Raw genomic sequence first — 24,549 nt, forward strand, 5'->3', positions numbered from 1 at the left:
ATTGCAAAGACGTTAATGAAGAAAAAATTGAAAGAACAGATTAAACGAAAAACGGAAAGGACATTGGACTGATGTAACTACGGGGATAGTGTACGGGCAATCGAAAATGAAATTTGGCAAGAAGCTGAGAACAGTCAATTCTGTTCCTAAACAACTTATATAAGAATTTATTATTTAATAATTTAATATGTTAAAAGTCTGTTACAAAAGTCTGTTATTAGACTAGTATATAGATATTATATTATAACTAAAATATATATTTATTGCTGTATATTACGTACTCATAACATTGAGAGACACATTTCTTAGTACATCGTTCCCAAAATACTTCTGAAGATACACCATGTACATGTATAATTATGTATAATTGATAAGAATTCTAGTTATAATACTTATTATATAACTAAATTAATTATAATTATAATAATTAATTAATTACGCACTTAATTATAATAGGAGAGCTTAAAGTTTAGATTTATTTAAGATAACGTTTACCTACTTACCATCTAAGTAGCATCGTTCTAAGTGGCAAGTACAATCTTGTCGTGTGATGGGTGAAAATGGTATGGTAACCTCGCCTGCGCTAATGGGATACGCTGGCGGAGCACCAGTGAAGGGTGATAGGTGAGAATGAAAACAGGCCAGTTAGCCTATCATGATGAATTCATCAGGAATTAACCATGTTAGTTTACAGGGGGAACCGCGAGGAGGTGGACCTGGTTGGGTATATTGCTAGCAATGAGATTCTCAGTCTCCATTACTAACAATCCCTTTACCCCCTAATCTTGTGTGGTCTCGCCATAAAATGGACCACCCCTTTTTTTATTCGTGTGTCGTCATTAAATTTTCATTATGACTACGGCAACGATTTGGACTAAGGGAACTTAGCGGTCGAAAGGTGGGCAGCAGTGCTCCTCTAAGACCATTGCTTAAGTCTAATTGCGGTTGCTAACCCGCTTGCCAAGCGTGGCGAACACTGGCAAAACTTTCCCTTATGGGGGAGGCTTATGTTTTACCAGAGGGAGATTTTGTACAAATATCAATTGCTGGGGGGAAAGGGATTGTTAGCAATGGAGTTTGACAGCCCCATTGCTAGCAATATGCCTTATTAGGTCGACCTCCACGTGGTTCCCCCTGGCAACCATCGAGAACATTTTTTGTTGAATTCGTCACGATGGGCTAACTGACCTACTTTATCTTCACCTATCATCCTTCACTGATGCCCCACCGGTGTATACCAATAGCACAGGTGGGGTTACTATTCCATTATCATGTAATAAAAAAAAAATCAATTGCTTAGGTACCTCTGTCCCATTCGTGTTTCTACCGTGAAGCAGTTGAAACACAGCCATGCAAACCATGGCTGTGTTTCGGTTTGAAGGGTGGGATATGGCGTGAATCGATGCATTTGGAGTTCTATTGTTTCTGCCTACCCTAATGGGAGACAGGCGTGACAGATATATATGTATGTATGTATGTTACAATAATTGTGTCACATATTTATATTGTTACATATTTTTCACCACATCTGCCCTTCATACGCTTTCTGTTTTTACCTAATGATTAGCAGGTAGAGAATGTCATATGGCATTAAACTCGCCACTTGTACAAAATTTTATTGTGCAATAAAGAATAAATAAATAAACAAAAAATACAAGAATCTCTATCTTTTTGAAGTCGGTTGATAAGTGAGCCTGTTTGCTCATCCGTCTGTCCTCTGTACGTTCTACAGAAATGTATTTACATACGGCAAACATGCAAACAAACTTGATTGAAATGTAAACGCCATACAGTTTTACATCCTTACAGCAGAGATATACTACCGTATATGTATATGTATATATATATATATATATATATATATATATATATATATATATATATATATATATATATATATATATATATATATATATATATATATATATATATATATATATATATATAATAAAAATTAACACATAATATATAAATATTACTGGTTTAGTTAATATTAATAAAATTGATAATGGTACTAATAAAAAGATATAAAAATATAAACAACTACATTAAATTGTATTAAACAAAATAAAACATATGGAAATAAAAAAAAATCGTTAAAATAATTCAATTTATTTGGATTTTAATTAGAATTTAATTACATTGATGAAATTGAAATTGAATTATTTAATTATTGAAATCTTTGTAAAAAATAAAAAAAAGACGCCCTCCTCGCTTCTAATTGCTGTGCCCGACAGGGTATACAATATACTTTATTAATTATTAACATCTTTCATAATAATATTTTAGAATGCAATAAATAAATTGAATTGAAAGGAAAAAATATAGCTGTTTACTCTCGATATAGAATGGGACACCCCTTCCTTTCCCGCGGATGTTGTAAAAGTTGACTAAAGAAATATAATATTTTTTTTAACCCCAAAGGTGGCAAACATGCATTCAATTATGTTATTAAAATTAGTAAATATAAATTGTATTGAACAAGAGAATTAAGCGTAGATTGTCTACAATAACAGGACACGCCCTACCAAAATCCAAAGAATTGAGAAAGTGAGTAAAATTTTTTACAAGATTTCAACCAAGGAATAGAATACTCCTCAGGCCAGACTGGCACTGAAGACGTATTCTCACAAACACAAACAGAGCATGATGTCCGTATGTTATCACACCTTAAATTATAAAAATAGAGTGTTTCCATACAAATGCTTCGAGAAAAGCGGGTAAACTTTTTCATACAATTTTGCGTGATAAATAGTTTGATGAGCGGTTCCTTTACAACTTCAATATTTATTTTGTTTTATAATTTTTGCACCTTTTTAATTCGTAAAACTAATTTTATTTATTAAATAATTAAATATAGATACGTCAAGATACATTATGTGCGTAAGTATATAGAACACTGATAAAAAACGAGTCAGCTAATTTGACAATTAGCTGACAAAAAGTTGACACGTTTTTGAGACTCGATATGCTCTATCTATATAATTTAAGGGTCACAGATATTGAAGGCGAAAAGTTGGAGGGCCGTGCCATGTTAACGTAGATAATCTATACACCTATTTACTTACTAAGTTAACAGAAAAATCTGTAACAATTGAAAATTGACATTGACGATTAGAATTTGACGTTGACGTCAGTCATAAAATGACATGTATTTATATATTTTTTTATACTTACTTAAATTAGAATACAAAATTTATTGCGAGTAATACAAGCCCCGGTACGAGTCTGCGCAGTCAGATGTACTGCGCGAATTGCAGCCAGTAGGTGGCGTTGAGCACGGAAAATAAGAGCGGGAAAAAAACGCGGGAAAACCTATCGATGTTGATGGCTCTCATTCTGGCTTTAGCTGCTTCTGCTGCGTCCTGAAATAATAGTTCTGATCATATTTACCAGTAAAAAAATGTAATAAAAATCTAATATGATGAGTTTGAATAAATCAGGTGAATCTATATGTTTGTATATAAAGTTGAGGTGTTCACATACCTTCGGCTTACCAGCACCGTCACCAAGGACTATGTTCACCAAGCAGTACTCCATTAACGCCATGAACACGAATCTAGACAGAATGGAAATTGAGATTTTTTATAAATTTAATAGTAGCATTCCATGGCTTTGCTTGAATGAAGTAGGATAAAAGTAACGTAAATATATGCTATGCCACTTAAAAATACTTAAAAAGAATCAGCGACTGCATAAATAACTTTCAGAAATAACGAAGATATCACGTAACATACAGAGGGAGACTTTGTACAAAAGTCGATTGCTTGGTTACCTCTGTCCCTTGGTTAATCTGTATTGTTGAATTCGTCACGATGAGCTAACTGACCTGCTTCATCCTCACCTATCATTATTCACTGGTGCCCCGCTGGTGTATACCGTTAGCGTGGGTGGGGTTACCATTCCATTATCACCCATTTAAAAAAGCTTCCATACCGTATGAATCGATTGTAGTATGATAAAATTTGTAATATAGACAGCTTACACGGTACAAACAGACATGAAGGCGTCGACCGCCTTAAGGTAGGAGACGGGAGGTAGCTGCGCCTGCGATTTGGCGTGCTGCGTAGACAGCGTCAGCAGCGACGTTACGCCCAGCGTCACGCGCGCCGGCGCCGCGTCCGGCTTGATCCAGAACGACACCCACTGTGCAGGGAGATATTTTTTTATACAACATAGAATGGCAAACAAGCTGACGGCCCACCTGATAGAATGTGGTAACCGTCGCCTATAGACATGAGCAGTACCATGGACATAACAGAGTATACTGTTTTGCCCATGATATCCCCCATGCGATGCCGTTCCTGAGGACTCAGGTGTTATTCCTCTGTACCCTGTAAATTCACGCCATATCCCACCCTTCAAACCGAAACACAGCCATGCAAACACAACTGCTTTACGATTGAAACACGAATGGGACAGAGGTATCCAAGATATAGATATAAAATGTGTTCTAACAGATTAGGGACCGGTAGAAGGCAGAGATCGCCAGTTCAGAGGCCGACCATATAGTCATTTGTTGTAGTATCCGGCCGTTCATTTACCTTCTTCATGCTCCTCAAATATTGCGCCTAAATTACTAGTGAATACACCATGTACCCTCTTGTATAGGCATTCCGTCACCTGTACCCAATAGCGAGGACAGGATGCCTTAAATACTGTACCGCAAACCATAAAAATAATGTCCCATTATCAGTAATATACCTTATCAGGTAGACTTCCACGCGGTTTCCCCTGAAACCATCGTGATTATATATATATATATATATATATATATATAATATATATATATATATATATATATATAAATATATATATATTTTATTAATTTTGTAAAAAAACGCGCAGCCAAGCGTAAATATTTATATATATATATTTTATATATATATATATATATATATATATATATATATATATATATATATATATATATATATATATATATATATATATATATATATGTAATACGGTCGGTCGCGCACGCAGCTTGTTTGTTGTACCCATGCGCGCGCAGGCCGCGCATGCGTATATAGGAAGAATGTTGTTGTTGGCGTAATATTATAAAAAATACAAAATATAAAATTATCTGAAAGTTTTTTATATTCTATTTAAATTGCATTTATGCATTTATACATATATATATTCCATGGTACTGCTCATGTCTATATACGGCACATATCGTCTTAATATTATACCTTTTTTATATTTTCTATTGTTCTCCTTCTGTACTTGTTCTTTCTTTTAAGAATTACTGTATTAATAAACATTAACATTAATACATTCTACAAATATCATCGCTTTAAACTAACTGACTTGCTTTCACAGTTGGTAAAATATTTTATTAATTTGGACAACTATTGTACAGGCTTTTATTTTTTCTGTTTACTGTAATAAATAATAATAATATATTGTATGACTAAGGAAAGGAAATATAATGTAGAATATATATATAAATTTATTATATTGTTAAAAATTTGCACGCCGACATAGAGGCAAAATGTACACGGGAAATATAAACCTCTATCATCTAAAATTACCTGCATTCTAGCAAAATAAATTCATTTCATTTCATTTCATCCTCACCTATCATCTCTCATTGGAGCCCTACCAAGGTATACCGATAGCGGAGACGAAGATACTAATCCATTTTCACCCATCAGACTGAGAATCCTATTGCTAGCAATATTGGGTATATTGCTATATATATATATAGCAAAGTACTGAGAATCCCATTGCTAGCAATATACCCAACCAGACAACCACTATTCAGTTATTATACGTTTATGAGTTGTTTTTCTATTACTTTCTATAAATGAATGAATAAATAAATATTTACAAGAAACATTGTAAGTGTATAGATATCAACAATTAGTATAAATTCTCATAATTAGGAGTGCAAAATTTGTAACTTAAAAAGAATAAATGTTAATTAAATGAGACATTAAAATAATAAGTAATATTATAAAAAATACAAAATATAAAATTATCTGAAAGTTTTTTATATTCTATTTAGCATTGCATTTATGCATTTATACATACATATATTCCATGGTACTGCTCATGTCTATAGACGACGGTTACCACTTTCCATCAGGTGGGCCGTCAGCTTGTATGCTATTCTAAGTTGTATAAAAAAAAAAATAATATGGCAGCCTTTTGTAGGGAATTGTAGAGATTTTTTCGTAGACCTATTTGTTTTAGACTATGGTGTAAATGGCTGGGAATGACACCTGTACTGGCACTAAGGGAACGTAATGGTCGAAGGATAGACAGCAGCATCCCTCTTAAAACATCTCTAAAAACCTAACTGCGGTTGCCAACCCGCTTGTCAAGTGTGGCAACTAGTGGCAAAGTTCTCCTAATAAGAGAAGACCTATGTTCAGCAGTGAAAGGGATTGTTAGTAATGGAGACTAAGAATCCAATTGCTAGCAATATACCCAACCAGGTCGACCTCCTCGCGGTTTCCCTGGAAACTATCATGGTTAATTCCTGATGAATTTATCATGATGGGCTCACTGGCCTGTTTTCATTCTCATCGATCACCTTTCACTGGTGCTCCGCCAGCGTATCCCGTTAGCGCGGGCGGGGTTTCATTTTCACCCATTAAACCCGGGGGGGGGGGGTGGAAATAAGTTCAAACAGAACTTACAGACATGATGACAATGAGGCACGTGGGTATATAAGTGTTGAATAGATGGTACCCGAGGCGACGTTTCAGCTTGAATATCACCTCCAGACATGTGAAGTTGCCTGGAATTAATAGAATTATTTTTATAATCGTCTTCACTTGTTGGTAAAAATAAAAAATATTGCAGTTGTTTGAGTTAGTTCTTGCCTCTTCTCCGTCGATAGACATTTCAGACGTGTATTATCACTGTGAGTTTTATATCAATTATTAAAACACTTTCTTGTTTTAACACCATCAAGGACTTATTACCCTATGGTCCTTCGAGCCAGATATGAATTAGAGTAAGACTTGAGAAATGTGCGTTGCGTTTAATTTTATCTAGGAGGGTAATATCAGGTCTATCTGGGGGAAAAGGATTGTTAGTAATGGAGACTGAGAATCCTATTGCTAGCAATATACCCAACCAGGTCGACTTCCTCGCGGTTCCCCCTGGAAACTATCATGGTTAATACCTGATGAATTCATCATGATGGGCTAACTGGCCTGTTTTCATTCTCATCTATCACCCTTCACTGGTGCTCCGCCAGCGTATCCCGTTAGCGCAGGCGGGGTTGCCATACTATTTTCACCCATCAAAAAAGAAAAAATTAGGTCTATTATAATGTGTAGTTTTATCTGTCAAGATAGCACGGTCATAGTATAATTTGTGTGTATTGTTTTCAACTATTACATCGGGGGTATATTTACAGTAGGATGTGTATATTTCTGGTATAAGTTTGTATTTTTGAGCTAATTTTTTATCATTATTTTGTAATAATATAGATACACTCTTTTACTGACGTATGTTAATAGTAATTAATGGTTAGCCTTAATTACGAATTATTGGATTAAGATAAAGAAATTCAGCTCACATCCACGAAGATTAGAATGCGGCGGGACGATAATCGAATGATCTTTGGGCCATAAAAAGATATCGCGTTATGAGGGGGCAATTAACGGCTTATGTTCCATGAGAGATTTAAAGCTAATTGTGTTCGGGTACACGTAACTTTAATACTGTTTACAAGCTATTTGAAAGAGGACAAGGATGCCAAATATGGTGCAAGCGTTCACCGAGAATTACAAGGTCAGAATTTTTCAATATTTTATTTTTACTTGTATTCAGGGTAGTTAGTATATTTCATTATTTAAAATATATAATAGGTACTTTTTAAGCAAGTTTCAGAACATGTTTTAATGAGCTTGTATTTTTTTTTTTTTTTGTATTCTTTATTGTACACAAAATATAATGTTAACCACAATTCATTTGAAACATTATGTACAAAGGCGAGCTTATCTCTGATAAGAGATGTCTTCCAACAAACCATTTTCATGTATTTTATTTTACGTTCGATTATTGTTATTGTTATTGATGCATTATTGGATGTTATTTAAAAAAAAAAAAAAAACAAAATAAAAAAAATATATATCTTTCATTCGATTATTATATTATTATTCTTTCCATTCGATATTAATAGGTGATTATTTCAACAATTGATAATGTTTAATGATTATATAGGTCTAAATATTTACTTAATCATGAATATATAATAATTTAAAATTGTGTTTCACAACAAAAAAAAAAACATTTCAGTCGTCGCAAAATCGGACTTGATTTTTTAAATTTAAATATGGTTTTGATATAAAAAAAAATCCACTTATTTGTGCTCCTATATTGACACTGGAGTTTTTTTGGGATTCTTCACAGGAGATAACTTTCCGAACCCTGCATCCATAAAAAATGACGAGTTAAAAATGCTTGTACAAATCTATTTAAATAAAGATGATTTGAGTTCGATTTAAAAATCATTAAACCGATTTTGATAAAGTTTCTATAAAACCATTCTGAAATTATACCCTTTCAGATAAAAAAAAATCTAGATCGGTCTATAACTGATGAGACTATGAGGTATCGTAAACGTAAAAAAATACATCAAATTATGAACTTTCTGCTTTTTTTTGAAATCGGTTGAAATCTCCGGTAACTATGTTCATTCACGCTAATTTACGAAACGGCTTAATCGATTTTAATGAGATTTTATGCCTGTGTATTATTTGTTGCAATTTATAATATAGGATAGTTTTTTATACTGTTAAGACAAAATAAATGACCTCAAATGCATTGCATGAGTCAGTGAGTGCAGGTGCCTCAGGACCATCCTTATGGGAGTTTATGGGAGGTCTATGTTCAACAGTGGACAGTTGATCGCTAATATGACGATGAAGAAAAACCAGACCAGTAGATGGCGGTGAGGGAAAAACTCAGGATATCTAGATATATATAGTGCTCCCACCAAATTGTTTATAATTACTCCTCTCCATCCAAAGGTTGCCTGATAGAGATCGCTCTTAGCGATAAGGTCGCCCATTGTTTTCTCATTGTGATTATTTCTTGTAATTATTTATATTTATAATAAGTTTACTATTGTAATTCTGTGCTAATACAAACATACTTTGTTAAATAAATAAATAAATAAAAAAATAAATAATCTTTTGGAGGAAACAATAAAGAGTATCTATCTATCTATCTATCTAGTATAATAATAATTTCAATACGTATGTATATCAATAATTAGTAGTACCGCATTCGAGTATTCTGACACTTCCCTATATTGAGCTAGCATTGAGTCCGCCATGTACACATATTTGTACTAATGAATAAATAAATAAGAATAAATGAATAATATTATATATAGATAGATAGATACTCTTTATTGTTTCCTCTAAAAGATTACAATAGTAAACTTATTATAAATATAAATAATTACAAGAAATAATCACAATGAGAAAACAATGGGCGACCTTATCGCTAAGAGCGATCTCTTCCAGGCAACCTTTGGATGGAGAGGAGTAATATAATTACTAAATTTTGCCCCATGAAATGCTAGAAGTTATTTAGCAATAAATTCTAGTCGTTTTCGTTCTATAATCCTCACTCACCTGTTGAGTAGACCTGCGTGCAGTCTGCTGTTCTATTCTGCACCAGCTCGAGCTGCGGCAGTTCTATATTCTCATCCACCACCAGGGGCACGTCGGGGTCCCATTGGAAGATCAGGTCATCTGTCGTGTGCGACACTGGAAATAAGGACAATGGCAGCATTGGTACATTGTCGTATGCCTTATGCAATTTCCATTTGTCCTTACCAACGTTTCCCCGTTTGGTGAATTCATTTCCACTACATACCTACCGAGCCCTTTTTTGTTTTTAAGTACATTTCTGTTCACAAATAAGTAGGCAATAACCTGCTTTCTTTAAGGTATGTCTTTAACATAAATAGCATGGAGGGAAAGAGATTGTTAGTAATGGAGACTGAGAATCCTATTGCTAGCAATATACCCAACCAGGTCGACCACCTCGCGGTTCTCTCTGGAAACTATCATGGTTAATTCCTGATGAATTCATCATGATGGGCTAACTGGCCTGTTTTCATTCTCATCTATCACCCTTCACTGGTGTTCAGCCGGCGTATCCCGTTAGCGCAGGCGGGGATACCATACCATTTTCACCCATCGAAAAAAAAACAAATAGCGTTATTAAACATATATGTTAATGGCAAAGCATCAGCTTTGGACCATTATATCCAATTGATGGAAAATGGTAGCTGTCACCTGCAGACATGAGCAGCAGTATGAACGTTACAGAATATACTATGACGCTCATGAAACCTTCCATGTGATGTCATTTGTGTATCCTTACATTCTATTTTTATTTTTACATTTATGTCTTTTTTACAATTTCTAGTATTTTTTTTTATTTTTCGTTTTTTATTGTAATTTAAAAATAAAATAATGATATTATTATATAACCGTGTAATCTCAATTTTTATGTTATTTTGTCATATATAACATGTATAATTATATATATATATATATATATATATATATATATATATATATATATATATATATATATATATATATATATATATATATATATATATATATATATATATATATATATATATATATATATATTTTTTTTTCTTAAAAAGAGAGTGTATCTAATCTAATGAAGGATTTTTATATCAATAATGCCCTTTATTAAAATAAACTATTAAGATATTATGCATTATTTATTTATGCATTAATGTTTTAAGTATGTGAGGTATTTTATAAAATTAGGGTATGATGAGACTGACATATCCTTACAGGATAAAATCCTCTAAATAAAAAAGATAAATAAAATCTAATGAAGGATATTATTTAAGTGAAAAGTTTGTTCAGTGTATGTGTAAATAAATGAATAAATAAAATTTTAAAATTTCATTGCACTATTACAATCTCCTAACCAGATCAGCCTGCAAACAAGCTGCTTTGGGTAAGAGATTGTCACTCATGACTTTATTGAAAGCAATGTATCGATTAATCAGTTAGATCTCCACCCGACCCCCCCCCCTCACCTTTGGTGAACATGAAGTCAGGTCAGACCACCTGACCTGACTTCATCTTCACCAAATGGGGTAGCCACTCTATTGTCATCTGAACTGTACATCAATAATTATGGTCGTGTTCCAAAAAGAACCGACTCGAATTGTGGTAAAATTTGACAAAATCTGTTCTATAGTTCACTTTACTACTTAAGATTTTGATAGAATTTCTGTGGAACATCCCAAATCGGTTTACAACTGACAGAGTTATAAGGTAACAAACATATAGAAAAATACAACCGAATTTAGTACCTCCTTCTGTTTGAAGTTGGTTGATAAAGACCCATCAAAATACGAAACTACTTATGTCTATAGGTACACGTTTACAATCTTCCATCAGGTAGCCCATCAGCTTGTTTGCCATTCTAAATTGCATTAAAAAAAAATGTAAAATGAGTACAAGGGGTTTTTGTCCGATATCTTATCACGAGATATTGTTAGTTATTATTCAGCTACTGTTTTTATGTATTGACATACAAACAAGGATTAATATTAGAGAGTGATCAATTAAATAATGACAGTAATAGAATATTGTTTTAGGGCTGATTATATTAAATTAGTAGAACAAAGATAATTGTTACTATTACCAGAGGGAGACTGTATAAAAGTCGTTTGCTTAGACACCTCTGTCCTATTCGTGTTTCTACCGTGAAGCAGTTGTGTTTACATGGTTGTGTTTCGGTTTGAAGAGTGGGATATGGTGTGAATTTACAGGCTACAGAGGAATAACACATGAGTCCTCAGGTATGGCAACGCATGGGGGTATCATGGGCGTAGCAGTATACTCTGTTATATCCATGGTACTGCTCACGTTTATAGGCGACGGTTACCACTTTCCATCAGATCCAGTCAGCTTGTTTGCTATTCTAAGCTGCATATAGAACAAACTATTACTTTTGTATCGGCCAATCGATACTATACCTAGCTATGAAAGACTGTACCTTTCCATTACGCCCGAATGAATTATATCCCTACTCCAAACAAAATTGAACCGTTAAGTGGAGCGATACAAAGCAATGCAGTGCTACATCGGGAACTCAGAATCGATCATTCGAATCTGTAATTTCGGATCAGACCTCCCTTCTCCGTGTAACACTTCGGGGCACATTAGAGAACACTCAAGCAGTAAGTGAAGTTTGTGGGGCGATACAAGAAATTGATGCTGGAGTGGCACGCAGAATGTAGGGCGAGGGGCACTTAAGCCGGTGCTTCAGTTGCTCTGAAGTCAGCTCATTTTTATCGTGACAGATCAGTCAAGTGCGCTGGTCGACGCCGCGAGATGTAGTATCGATTTACGAGTATAAATAGCTTTTGATGGCTCGTTAACGGCGACTTGATATTATTAAGTTTTGTTATTAAAATGTAGAATTTGGACGTTCAAATTTTCAAATTCAAATCATCTTTATTGTTTACAATATCATCATTTTTTGTTTAGTTTCTTGCAGGGTTCGGAAGGTTGTTATCTGTTGAGAATAGCCCGCAAGAAACTCAACATTTACTTTTTTAAATCTCTGTTAATATTATGTGTATTTATTTAAATGTACTATGTCTAAAATTACATGGTCATTAAAAGCCCGTGCATGATCTACATACGTACATCTACATACGATGACTAACACCATGCACATTTGTCATTCAAGTAATCATTTAATGTGTTTTTTTTTTATACAACTTAGAATGGCAAACAAGCTGACGGCCCACCTGATGGAAGGTGGTAACCGTCGCCTATAGACATGAGCATAACAGATGGACATAACAGAGTATACTGTTTCGCCCATGATACCCCCCATGCTTTGCCATTCCTGAGAACTCAGGTGTTATTCCTCCGTACCCAGTAAATTCACGCCATATCCCACCCTTCAAACCGAACTATGCAAACACAACTGCTTTACGGTTGAAACACGAATGGGACAGAGGTAACCAAGCAATCGACTTTTGTACAAAGTCTCCTTCTGGAGACTTAGTTCTATAGACTATAGACTTTGTTCAATAAGTATTTTTTAATAACAGTATTAAATTTATTAAAAGATTGATCCAAAATATCTTTCGGTATCTTTATAATATATAACATTTAATTCATTCATTCGTACTACTATAGTCGACGGTGGGGTAAGCAGAAGTATAATTTTTTTACTAATCATATTACACAGCGTTTCCGTTCCTTTCCTGTGGGTGTCGTAAGAGGCGACTAAGTGTTAATGGTCGAGAGATAGGTAGCAGTGACCCTCTTAAAATGTCACCAAAGCTTTCTACCTACAGCCACTAAAATTTCCCTAGCTCAATCCCTCCTACTCCCTATCCTTGACTATGCAGATGTCGCTTATCCAGATCTAAATATTGATATGCTAAATAAATTAGAACGACTTCAAAACCTCTGCATACGATTTGTTTTTGGTCTGCGCAAATTTGATCATGTATCGCACTATCGCTCTCAGCTTAAGTGGCTTCCCATACGCCGGCGAAGAGATTTACATACCCTCTCTTTGTTACATAATATTCTTTTTAACCCTGGTGCACCTGCCTATCTTAAAGAACGTTTTAAATTCATCTCCTCTACCCATACTTTAACATTACGTTCTTCCGAAAACCTTTCCCTTATGACACCTGCTCATTCCACTAAATTTTATCACAATTCCTTCACTGTTTCTAGCATTAGGTTATGGAATTCATTGCCTGTTGTTATTAGAAGTACAAAATCCATTGATTCTTTCAAACGACAAGTGAAAGATTATCTTTTCTCTATCTGATTTTTCTTCATTTAAAAAATTGGCATTCTTTATTTATGTATTTATATAATTATTTATTTTATGATAGTTTGTTTTCCTTGTGCCTATAATTATTAATATGTATCTTAGCATTGGGTACATATTTGACATATATGCATGGGATTATATAATTTTGTTAGATTGATATGTATGTGTATGTATGTATATGTATGTGTATATGTATATGTGTGTGTATGTGTATGTATATATTTGTATGTGTATATGTATGTGTATATGTATGTATATATGTATATAATTTTTATATATTTTTAATTTGCAAAAGATGCTTTTTTTTAATTATAAAGCACTATTATACCTACTTGTACAACAATTAGTCCATTACCTTAAGGTTGTCTTGAAAAGATTGCTCTCAGCAATAAGACCGCCTTACTGTACTTATACAATCGTATCGTTATGTTTGTAAATTGTCTTGTTTATTTCCTATATTGTATAATGCAAATAAAGTATACTCATTCATTCATTCATTCAAAGCCTAATTGCGATTGCCAACTCGCCTGCCAAGCGTAGCAACTACTGGCAAATGGCAAAACTCTCCTTATGAGTAATGCCTATATTCAACAGTTAGATAAAATAAGTAGATACAAATATAAATTGAGTATGTGTTAAAATTTGTGCGGGAGGAAAAATGTAACCAAACTGTACTGGAATCAATATCAATAGGAGCGCCCAGTAACTACGTGCGAGCACGTCGACGGCACTTATTCGATGTTCCATTGCGAAGAACAGAGTTCGCTAAGCAGGCTACCCTATCTCTTGCATTGAAACTACTCAATGATATTTTTATTTTTTGTTTAATTTTCCTTTTTATATGTTATTGTACTCATGCTTTCCTGGGTATTTGGGTAGCGTATTGGAAGACGGTAAGGCTCACCCAGTGGATGTAATAAATAAATAAATAAATAAACTGTCTATTATTAAAGGAAAACTATTCTCGTATGTTTGCAATAGTTCATTCAATTATTGTTATTTCTATATAGTCCTAACCGCATTGACTGGGGGGAAAGGGATTGTTAGTAATAGGGTCTAACTGACCCATCGCTAGTAATACTCCGCCAGTGAATACCCATAAAAAAACCCTTCTTTTCCCGTTGGTGTCGTAAGAGAGGACTAAGAGAGCATATGGCAGAAGGATGGGCAGCAGCATCTTTTTTAAAACATTACCAAAAGCTAAACTGCGGTTACCAACCTGCCTGCTAAGCATGGCAACTACTGGAAAAACCACCCTCATGGGAGAGGCTGTGTACAGCAGTGGACAAATAACTGCTGACACAACTACAACAAGACAAATTTACGTAGATACGTAGTACAGAATATTATTTTACACTACGTACTGTATTGTAAATAAGCAGACAAATAAAAATAATGATAAAAAATAAAAATGTGTTTTGGTTTGAAGGGTGGGATATGGCAGTGAATTTACTGGGTACAGAGGAATAACACCTGAATCCTCAGGAATGGCAACGCATGGGGGGTATCATGGGCGAAACAGCACACCCTGTTATGTCCATGGTACTGCTCATGTCTATAGGCGAAGGTTACCACTTTCCATCAGGTGGGCCGTCAGCTTGTTTGCCATTCTAAGTAGTATAAAAAATAAATAAATAAATAATCTTCGGCTGGATATTATAATTAGACGGTGAAGTGTCAAGGGTCGCCAAGTGCCGCGACGTCGGCGCGACTCGAGTGTCGCCCACTCTGCACAGAATGTATGAATAACGAGCGAACCCGTAGCTACGAGTGCTTACTCTATTATTACGGGGTTATTTTCACGGATTTATTTTATTCTACTAATACCTTAGTCTTAGCACCGTGATTAATGATAAAATCAGAAATTCTGAAATAAGAAGAAAAACTAAAGTTACAGATATAATAACTCGAATAGAGCATTTAAAATGGGGTTGGACAGGACATATGCTACGTTGCAAAATTGACAAATGGAGTAAACAAGTAACTTTATGGTATCCAAGAGAAGACACTAGAAGAAAGGGGCATTCGAAAATAAGATGGCTAGACGACATCCATCAAACCTCAGGGCCTTACTGGAGTAGAGTGGCGGAGGATAGAGTTCAGTGGAGAAAGCTGGAGGAGGCCTATGCCAGGAGGCACACCGAACTGAGAGATATATTATAATAAATAGAAAGGGAAAATATGTCTTACTAGGGTTATAATGAATTCGGAGTAAAAGGGCTTATATGTATATAATACCTTAGTCTTAAGAAATAGCCAATCAGCCGTTAACTCTTCACTACTAAAAATAGGTGGGTTTTATTGGTGGAGGGACGCTGCTACCTATCCCTCGACCATTAACACTTAGTCGCCTCTTACGACACCCACGGGAAAAGGATGGGTGGCCCATTCCATGCCGAGACCACATGGTTGTAAATATTATATGTTCTAGATAGACAAACATCATTAGCAGTAACACAACAATAATGATCCTTATAGTACTGTTACAAAGGGGGGAAAGGGATTGTTAGTACTGAGAATCCCATTGCTAGCAATATACCCAACCAGGTCGACCTCCTTGCGGTTCTCCCTGGAAACTATCATGGTTAATTCCTGATGAATTCATCATGGTGGGCTAACTGGCCTGTTTTAATTCTCATCTATCACCCTTCACTGGTGCTCCGCAAGCGTATACCGTTAGCGCAGGCGGGGTTACCATACCATTTCCACCCATAAAAAAAAGTACTGTTACATAGCCGTAACTATGTACAACATATGAGTACGAAAGTGCTGCACTGCATTCTCGGGACAGTCAGTAATCAACATTAGTATATACGTCATTGTGTCAGCAGTCTATTATGGAATGCTCTCGCTCGGCTGTGAACAGAAGTAGATGAAGACATTGCGAGGACCTCAATCGCGAAGGAGGGCCTCATCGACGATCCTCTATCATTATAAATACCACGACTACTCTGTCAAGACTGAATGACTAAAGAGGGATATATGTTCTTTCATGGCATCGATTTCCAGGGAGTTTTTATTATAACTGAAGACAGACCGGATTTAGACCTCAAACGGAAATTTGTTTTAATTAAAGACTTGTGTTAATTAAAATATCTTTTTTTAAAAGGCTCATGTGACCCCTAAATTCAAAAACAAATTTATACTTACAGCTTTCCATCTGCAGCTTGCATTCCTGTGTGTCGTGAGGATAGATGAGAAAGTTCATAGCACACGACAACTTCAGGGTCAGTTTGACCATGTACAGTATGGTTTTGTCCTTGTACAACCACACGTAGTGGTTCGGGATGGTCATGGTCTGGAAGGTGACTGATTTGGCATTCTTGAAGAAGGAGTCCGGTCGCCACATGTGCTTAAGCCAGTCCACTTCGAGAAGTCTGCAGAAGTTTATTAGATTTTGTACAATTTCAAGGGTTAACTTTTTAGGACGCTTCACACACCGACTGCACACCGCTACGATTCCCGGCCTTTGCTATAGCTACCCCTGTAGTCAGTATGTAAAGCGCCTAATAATGAGGATTTGATCATACTTTTAGGAATTACTACCCTAAAGACATAAATTAAGGATAGTGCCCATTCTGTTTCTACGTCAAAACATGTATCGTGGACGCATTATACTGTAATTAACTGAGGCCAAGTGGTTTTTTTATCCCAGCGCTATCAGTATACGCTGGCGGGGCTCCAGAAATGTATAGGTGAGAATGAAAAGGCAGGTTAGTTAACCCATTATGGTGAATACACCTGGAATTCAGCACGATAGTATCCAGAGGAACAGCGATGGTGTAGGGGAAATCTTTTTGCTATTTCTAGTGGAGAAAGTTGGAACAAAAAAGATGATGATTTTGAAAAGATTGCGTGGAGAAGATTTGATAATAATAAATAACTTGTAAAACAATACAAAAGGTTTAGGCGTAAGTAACAAGTTTAGTTTTCGGCAGTTCCTAAAGTCATTACTCCTTAAAATTACTTGTAAAAACCAAACCTGTATTCAGACGTCATATTCTCTGGTAATCTGAGGCGAAAGTCCTTCCAAGTTTGTGCGAAGAATATGTCAGCGGCGTATGTCTGGAAAGATAATCATTACGTTGATTCTGAACTTCTAGGATAATGTAGTTATACGCTATATTATAGGAGGCATTGGAAAGCTTTCATACTAGATAGAAAAGGATCAGATTTCATTTTCATTTACTAGCATCTCCATGTGTATTGCAAGTGTTCATGGATAACGGTAGCCATTTCCCATCAGGTGAACTCTCAAATGATTTGTTTCCAAACTAATAAAAAAATAATTACCATAGAGTTCTCATCAATGGAGTCCAGTCCCATAACAGTGACGTGGAAGTTTACAATGGTTGGCTGGTCGTTGATCTTTGGGGGCCGCATCTTGTCATATAGCCGAGGATCATCCGGTAGCAGATCTTGGAAGGTCAGCAAAGTGGATCTGGAAACACACAGGATGTTCAATAATTTATTTTGACCACTTCCGTAGCGCAACGGTAAGCACATTTCTTTATTTAATAAGGTTTCGGATTCGATTTTCAGTCTAGCGAAATTCTCGATGGCTGGATGTTCTGAGTGCTGGCCCAGATGTTCGTTGCGTGACTTTTTATAAACAGGATATCCTAGCTTTAATGGCCAGATTGCTTTTGGTATTTTGGATGACATTGCGTAATCCAATATCATCATCATCATATCAGCCTTTAACTGTCCACTGCTGAACATAAGCATCCCCTTGGGGTGTCTTGCCAGTAGTTGTTATGCTTGGCAGGCGGGTTGGGAACCGCAGTTAGGCTTTAGAGATGTTTTAAGAGGGACGCTGCTTCCCATCCCTCGCCCTCGTTTAGTCGGCTCTTACGACACCCACGGGAAAGGAAGAGGTGGCCTATTTTATGCTGGGACTAAACGGCAACTATATTTATTACAGATTATACTTATTTCAATCTGGCCTGGCTTTGCACGGGTAGATAGAATTATCAAAATTAATAATTAATTGTTAATAACGTAGCTTTCTGTAGGTGAAAGATTTTTAAAATTTTATGAGTAGCTTTTGAGTTTATCTATTACAAACAATCAAATCTCTCCTCTTTATAATACTAGCATAGACAAGCTGCCTGCACGGGTATTTTAAGCCAATTTTTTTTTTTATTTTTCCATATGATTTATGAAACATTTTCTTTCATATAAACTTTGTCTACAACACAACAAAAAATAGTGTACAAATCTGACATTTCATTCATCAGACATATGAATATGCGTAATAAGTCTGTTTTAGACGATACTTCGATGGTTAATCTTTAAAAAATATTTTCAAATACTAGTATATATATATATATATATATATATATATATATATATATATATATATATATATATATATATATATATATATATATATATATATATATATATCTCTACAAACAAACAACATGGCAATAACGTGTAACCGACTTGAAAGCAAACATACGATGAGCGGCGACTCTTTCAAAAGAAATTATTAAAAAATTAGATGAGGGACGAGTGTAAACAGAGTAAAAGAGAATAAATGATAAAATCATGCCTAAATAAATGCCTTACATTTTTGAAACCCATGAACAATTGTAACAGCCGCAAATAAACCTGATATTACATTCACCAGATGTTGTGGGATGTTTGTAAATATTTACAATATAAGCTGTTTCCCGCGGTCTTGACTACTTATATCAGTATGTAAATTATATATATATATATATATATATACAAATGCTTTTCATTATCAATCTGCATCATCATCATCCAAATATAATTTAAATAATTTAATATAATTTTTAAATTTTTTAATTACTTGTTCTTGATATTTATAGCATGTAGATGTTAGTTCTTAGTATATTTTTATAATAAATGTTAAAATATATTTAAAAATAAATCTTACACCTTTATAATATTTAAATAAACTTTCACATTTATATAGGTACAAAAGATTAGTAGGATTCTTATAATATATATATATATATATATATATATATATATATATATATATATATATATATATATATATATATATATATAGTACAGAGGAATAACACCTGAGTCCTCAGGAATGGCAACGCATGGGGGGTATCATGGGCGAAACAGTATACTCTGTTACGTCCATGGTACTGCTCATGTCTATAGGCGACGGTTACCACTTTCCATCAGGTGAACCGTCAATTAGTTTGGCATTTTTAGTTGCTAAAAAAATAAGATTAATGAGTCTTTTCCTAGACATATCTAGGAAAAGGGTTAAGGAAAAGAAACAAATTATAAGAACTATTGAGGTCAGAAGGAAGAAATGTTAGGACACTTGATACAACACGACGAACTTATGAACATTATAATAGAAGATAAGATAGAAGGAAGGAAGGGAAGAGGGAGACCGAGACATAGTTACATCAGGCAGATCAAGGAAGGAGTTGGTGTCGTGTCGTATCAAGAGGTGAAGAGACTCGCTGAAAATCGTAGTGAGTGGCAAGAGCTCCACCGACAAGAGCGCAGCTCTTAAATAGGATAGATAGATAGATCTAGGAATGTTAAACAAACATCTGATGGAATGGACAGGTATTTTACAAACCATGGCATATATGTACAAACATCACTACCTATATCGAATATACTGTGACGCTCACAGCACTTCAATCTGCGTCCAAAAAAGGGCGCCTACAAATAAATACAAGCAATTTGTATCTAAATCCGCATCGATATCCTAGCAGCTATTAATTTTTTTTTTATGGGTTAAAATGGTATGGTAACCCCGCCTGCGCTAACGGGATGCGCTGGCGGAGCACCAGTGAAGGGTGATAGATGAGAATGAAAACAGGCCAGTTAGCCCATCATGATGAATTCATCAGGAATTAACCATGATAGTTTCCAGGGGGAACCGCTAGGAGGTTGGGATTCTCAGTCTCCATTACTAACAATCCCTTTCCCTTCAGCAGCTGTTAATTGCTTACTGCTAAACATAGGCCTTCCTCTATTGAAAGTAGTTAGGCCTTTTTTTTAATCACAGGAGGCAAACGAACATGCAGCTCAGCTGATGGTAAGTGATTACCGTCGCTCATGATTACCCGCAACAGAGAGGCATTGCAGGTATGCCGGACTTTTAAATTCTCCTGCCATGTTCGTATCAAAAGATGGAGTGCACGGGGTTGGGGGAAAGATTTTGGAGATTTTTAAGAGGGACACACATCTTTCTTTCCCGTGGGTTTTATTTGATAAGTGAAAATGGTATCGGTATATGCTGGCGGGGCACCAGTAAAGGATGATCGATGAGAATGAAAACGGGTCAGTTAGCCCATCATGATGAATTCATCAGGAATTAACCATGATAGTTTCTGCAGGGAACTGCGTGGTGGTCGACCTGGTTAGGTATATTGCTAGCAATGAGATTCCTAGTCTCCATTACCAACAATCCCTTTCCCCCCAACCTTTCCCGTGGGTGTCGTAAGAGGTGGCTAAGGGAATTTCCCTCGTCCGCGTCCCTTTTAAAACATCACAAAAGCCTTACTGCAATTGCCAACCTGCTTGCCAGGGGGGAAAGGGATTGTTAGTAATGGGGTCAAATAGCCCTATTACTAGCAATATACCCTGTCAGGTCGACCTCCACGTGGTTCCCCCCGGAAGCCATCATGACTAATTCTAGTTTAATTCGTCAGGATGGGCTAACTGACCTACTTTCATCTTCACCTGTCATCCCTCACTGGTGCACCGCCAGTGTATACCAATAGCGCAGACGGGGTTACCATACGAGTACCATTATCACCCATTAAAAAAAACACCTGCTTGCCAAGCGTGACAGTAGTTACTGGCAACCTCTTAAGGTGGATGCTTATGTTCAGCAGTGGATAGTTGTAGGCTGATGATGATGATGATGATGATGATGATGATAAGTATCTTTATTCATTCATTTCAATATTCGTAATACAATACAAGGAAAGGTCATAAAATCTTGCCCATGTCTATTAGAATGATGAATGCGGCACGATAATTTTTTCCATAACCATGGTAATAATTTTGAGGCATAAGAAATCCTATTACTTAATTAATAGTCTATTGATGGCGCTGGTAATTACTTCCTGATTAGATGACGTATTATAGTCCCTCCTGATACATATGCAAATACGTACATATATACACTACATAATTACATTTATTTATATCACACTATCGGGGGGAAAGGGATTGTTAGTAATGGAGACTGAGAATCCCATTGCTAGCAATATACCCAACCAGGTCGATCTCCTCGCAGTTCTCCCTGGAAACTATCATGGTTAATTCCTGATGAATTCATCATGATGGGCTAACTGATCTGTTTTCATTCTCATCTATCACCCTTCACTGGTGCTCCGCCAGCGTATCCCGTTAGCGCAGGCTGAGTTACCATACCATTCTCACCCATCAAAAAAAAAATTACATTATTTACAATAATAATAATTTAAGCTTGTGTTGAAATGTAGCAAATCCAGTCATTTTGATTTAAAATCTAAATTATTAAACCGATTTTGATAAAATTTATTTGGGATTTATATTTATATTCTGAATGACCTTACAAATGAGAAAGAATTTACCAAATCGATTTATAAATGACAGAGTTGAACATAAAACAAAAAATTACAAACCTCCTTTATTGAAGACGATTAAAAAAAATTAGATATATCTACGAAAATTACAATAATGTAACCCAAGATATGAAAAATTTGTTTACTAAAGCCAATATGAAATACTAATTTATCTTTCTATTTATTCGAATCTACCCGTACGAAGTCGGGGCGAAGCACTAATATGTTATAATCAAATAAGAGAGACTTTAATAATTTAGATGTACATTAAGAAAGTGAATAAATTTTCCATTAGAAGAAATGTGAATTAGAGAGAAGTGTATACTGAAAGACGATGTAGTGACAAAAATCGAAAAAGGAATGTCGCGTTGGTTTGGTTATTTGGAGAGGATGGATGAAAGAAGAATTACGAAAGAGATTTATCGAGCAAGAATGAATGGAGGTGTCGGTAGGGGCCGCCCTAGACGGACGTATGTCGACCAAATAGGCGACGTGCTGAAGAAGGGCCAAATTAAAAGTACCCGTAACCGGCGAGCGAGTATGAAAAGATTGATGAATGTGGAAGAAGCGAAAGAGGTTTGTTTGAATTGAAGAATTTGGCGTTCCATTGTTTCTGCCTACTTTAATGGGAGACAGGCGTGACAGATATGTATGTATGTATGTAAGAAATGTATAGAGTATAATTTTTTTTTCTTTCTTAGGTTTTGAATATGTTATACTATGTTTATAGTATGTCTATGGTTTCGTCCTACAGTTAGTATATAATTTAGTGCTAGTGAAAAGGTTTATTTAATTGAAAGGTTTATTTTTTGTAGGCAAATAATTTAAATAGTTTTTTGCTAGTAAATGATAATTAGTATTAATTAGATACTCACTGTGCGTAACAGAGGTCCGTTGCTCCGAGCCACAATCTCAAAAGCACGGTGGTGACCCATAACAGTTTTCCCGCCATAATCTATTTTTTTTTAACTACTTTAATGACTATAATATAATTTTCGTTATGGAATTTTTAGGCGTGATATATGAAACATCTTTATTAATTTAGCAAAGGTATAATGTTTCTAATTCAGTCTAAATCAACAAATTGTTAATAATTTTATGATTCATAGTTATCTATCTGTGGTATCCACGACATATAATTTATTTATTGTTATCTATTTCTATTGGTATCTTTAATTTAAAAAAAAATACTTTAATTTTTCCCGCCAAGACTCGCTGGTGTGTAAGTAACCGAGTGAACTTTGACACAGTGGACCGTTGCGGTCGAAGCGCGGGAAATGGAACTAATGGCTGACAGTAAATTCACCATTTGAGATTTATAATTTAGTCATGCGCATTAAAAATATGTTGTACTTTTTCAATTAGGTATTCATATTAGGTGAGCTTACCGCCTCTACACAGATTTTGGTTTGTTATCAATAATTTTATTACCGGGCAATTAGACCCAAATTTAAAATGACAAATTGAAATAAATTTTTAGGAGTCAGCTAGACTCGAACTCTATAACACTGAACCACGACTCATTCCATATTTTCATGGCCGTAACTTAGGGGGGGTGGGGGGTGGGGTGGAATTGAGGGGCAATGTACCTTAAAATGAAGAGCCTCAAGAAAATTAGACAGACTCGCTAATTCGTAGTCACTTAATTATGCCTTCTACTCTACCAAAAAGTTTTTTTGCCCTACCTTAAATTTGGGTCTAGTTACGGCCTTGCACATTTTTAATTGTAGTAGGTATTTCTAATAAATCTATGAATTACCAAAAACGAATTATTTATTTCATCATAGAATATAAAAGGCAAAGTTAATACGCGGGCGGAGCACCAGTGCAGGGTGATCGATAAGAATGAAAACAGGCCAGTTAGCCCATCGTGATGAATTCATCAGGAATTAACCATGATAGTTTTCAGGGGGATCCACGAGGAGGTCGACCTGGTTGGGTATATTGCTAACAATGGGATTCTCAGTCTCCGTTAATAACAATCCCTTTCCCCCTCACCCATTGTTATTAATACACCCTATTAGGTAGACCTCCACACGGTTCCAAGAATAGGGGATGGGTTGCCCCATTGCCCTATCCTCGCGGTTCCCCCTGGTTGTGCTCAGTTACAAGTGAATTCATCACGATGGGC

General features: G+C 35.4%; 1 protein-coding gene across 1 annotated transcript; it reads right to left on the bottom strand.

Moving 5' to 3' along the window:
• Positions 1-1,925: 1,925 nt before the first annotated feature.
• On the bottom strand, positions 1,926-23,685 carry LOC113519407 (glycine receptor subunit alpha-2-like). Its single transcript, XM_026904501.3, has 9 exons — positions 23,294-23,685; positions 18,142-18,289; positions 17,831-17,913; positions 16,999-17,225; positions 9,609-9,743; positions 6,651-6,751; positions 3,986-4,146; positions 3,487-3,559; positions 1,926-3,365 (listed from the first exon to the last, which is right to left on the bottom strand). The coding sequence occupies exons 1-9, from the start codon at positions 23,368-23,370 to the stop codon at positions 3,237-3,239; spliced, it is 1,134 nt and encodes a 377-aa protein (XP_026760302.1). The 5' UTR covers positions 23,371-23,685; the 3' UTR covers positions 1,926-3,236.
• Between the last annotated feature and the right edge of the window lie 864 nt (positions 23,686-24,549).

This window comes from Galleria mellonella, unplaced genomic scaffold (genome assembly GCF_026898425.1).
Source record: "Galleria mellonella isolate WM207_F2 unplaced genomic scaffold, CSIRO_AGI_GalMel_v1 utg352, whole genome shotgun sequence".
In the NCBI taxonomy this organism is placed as follows: Eukaryota; Metazoa; Arthropoda; class Insecta; order Lepidoptera; family Pyralidae; genus Galleria; species Galleria mellonella.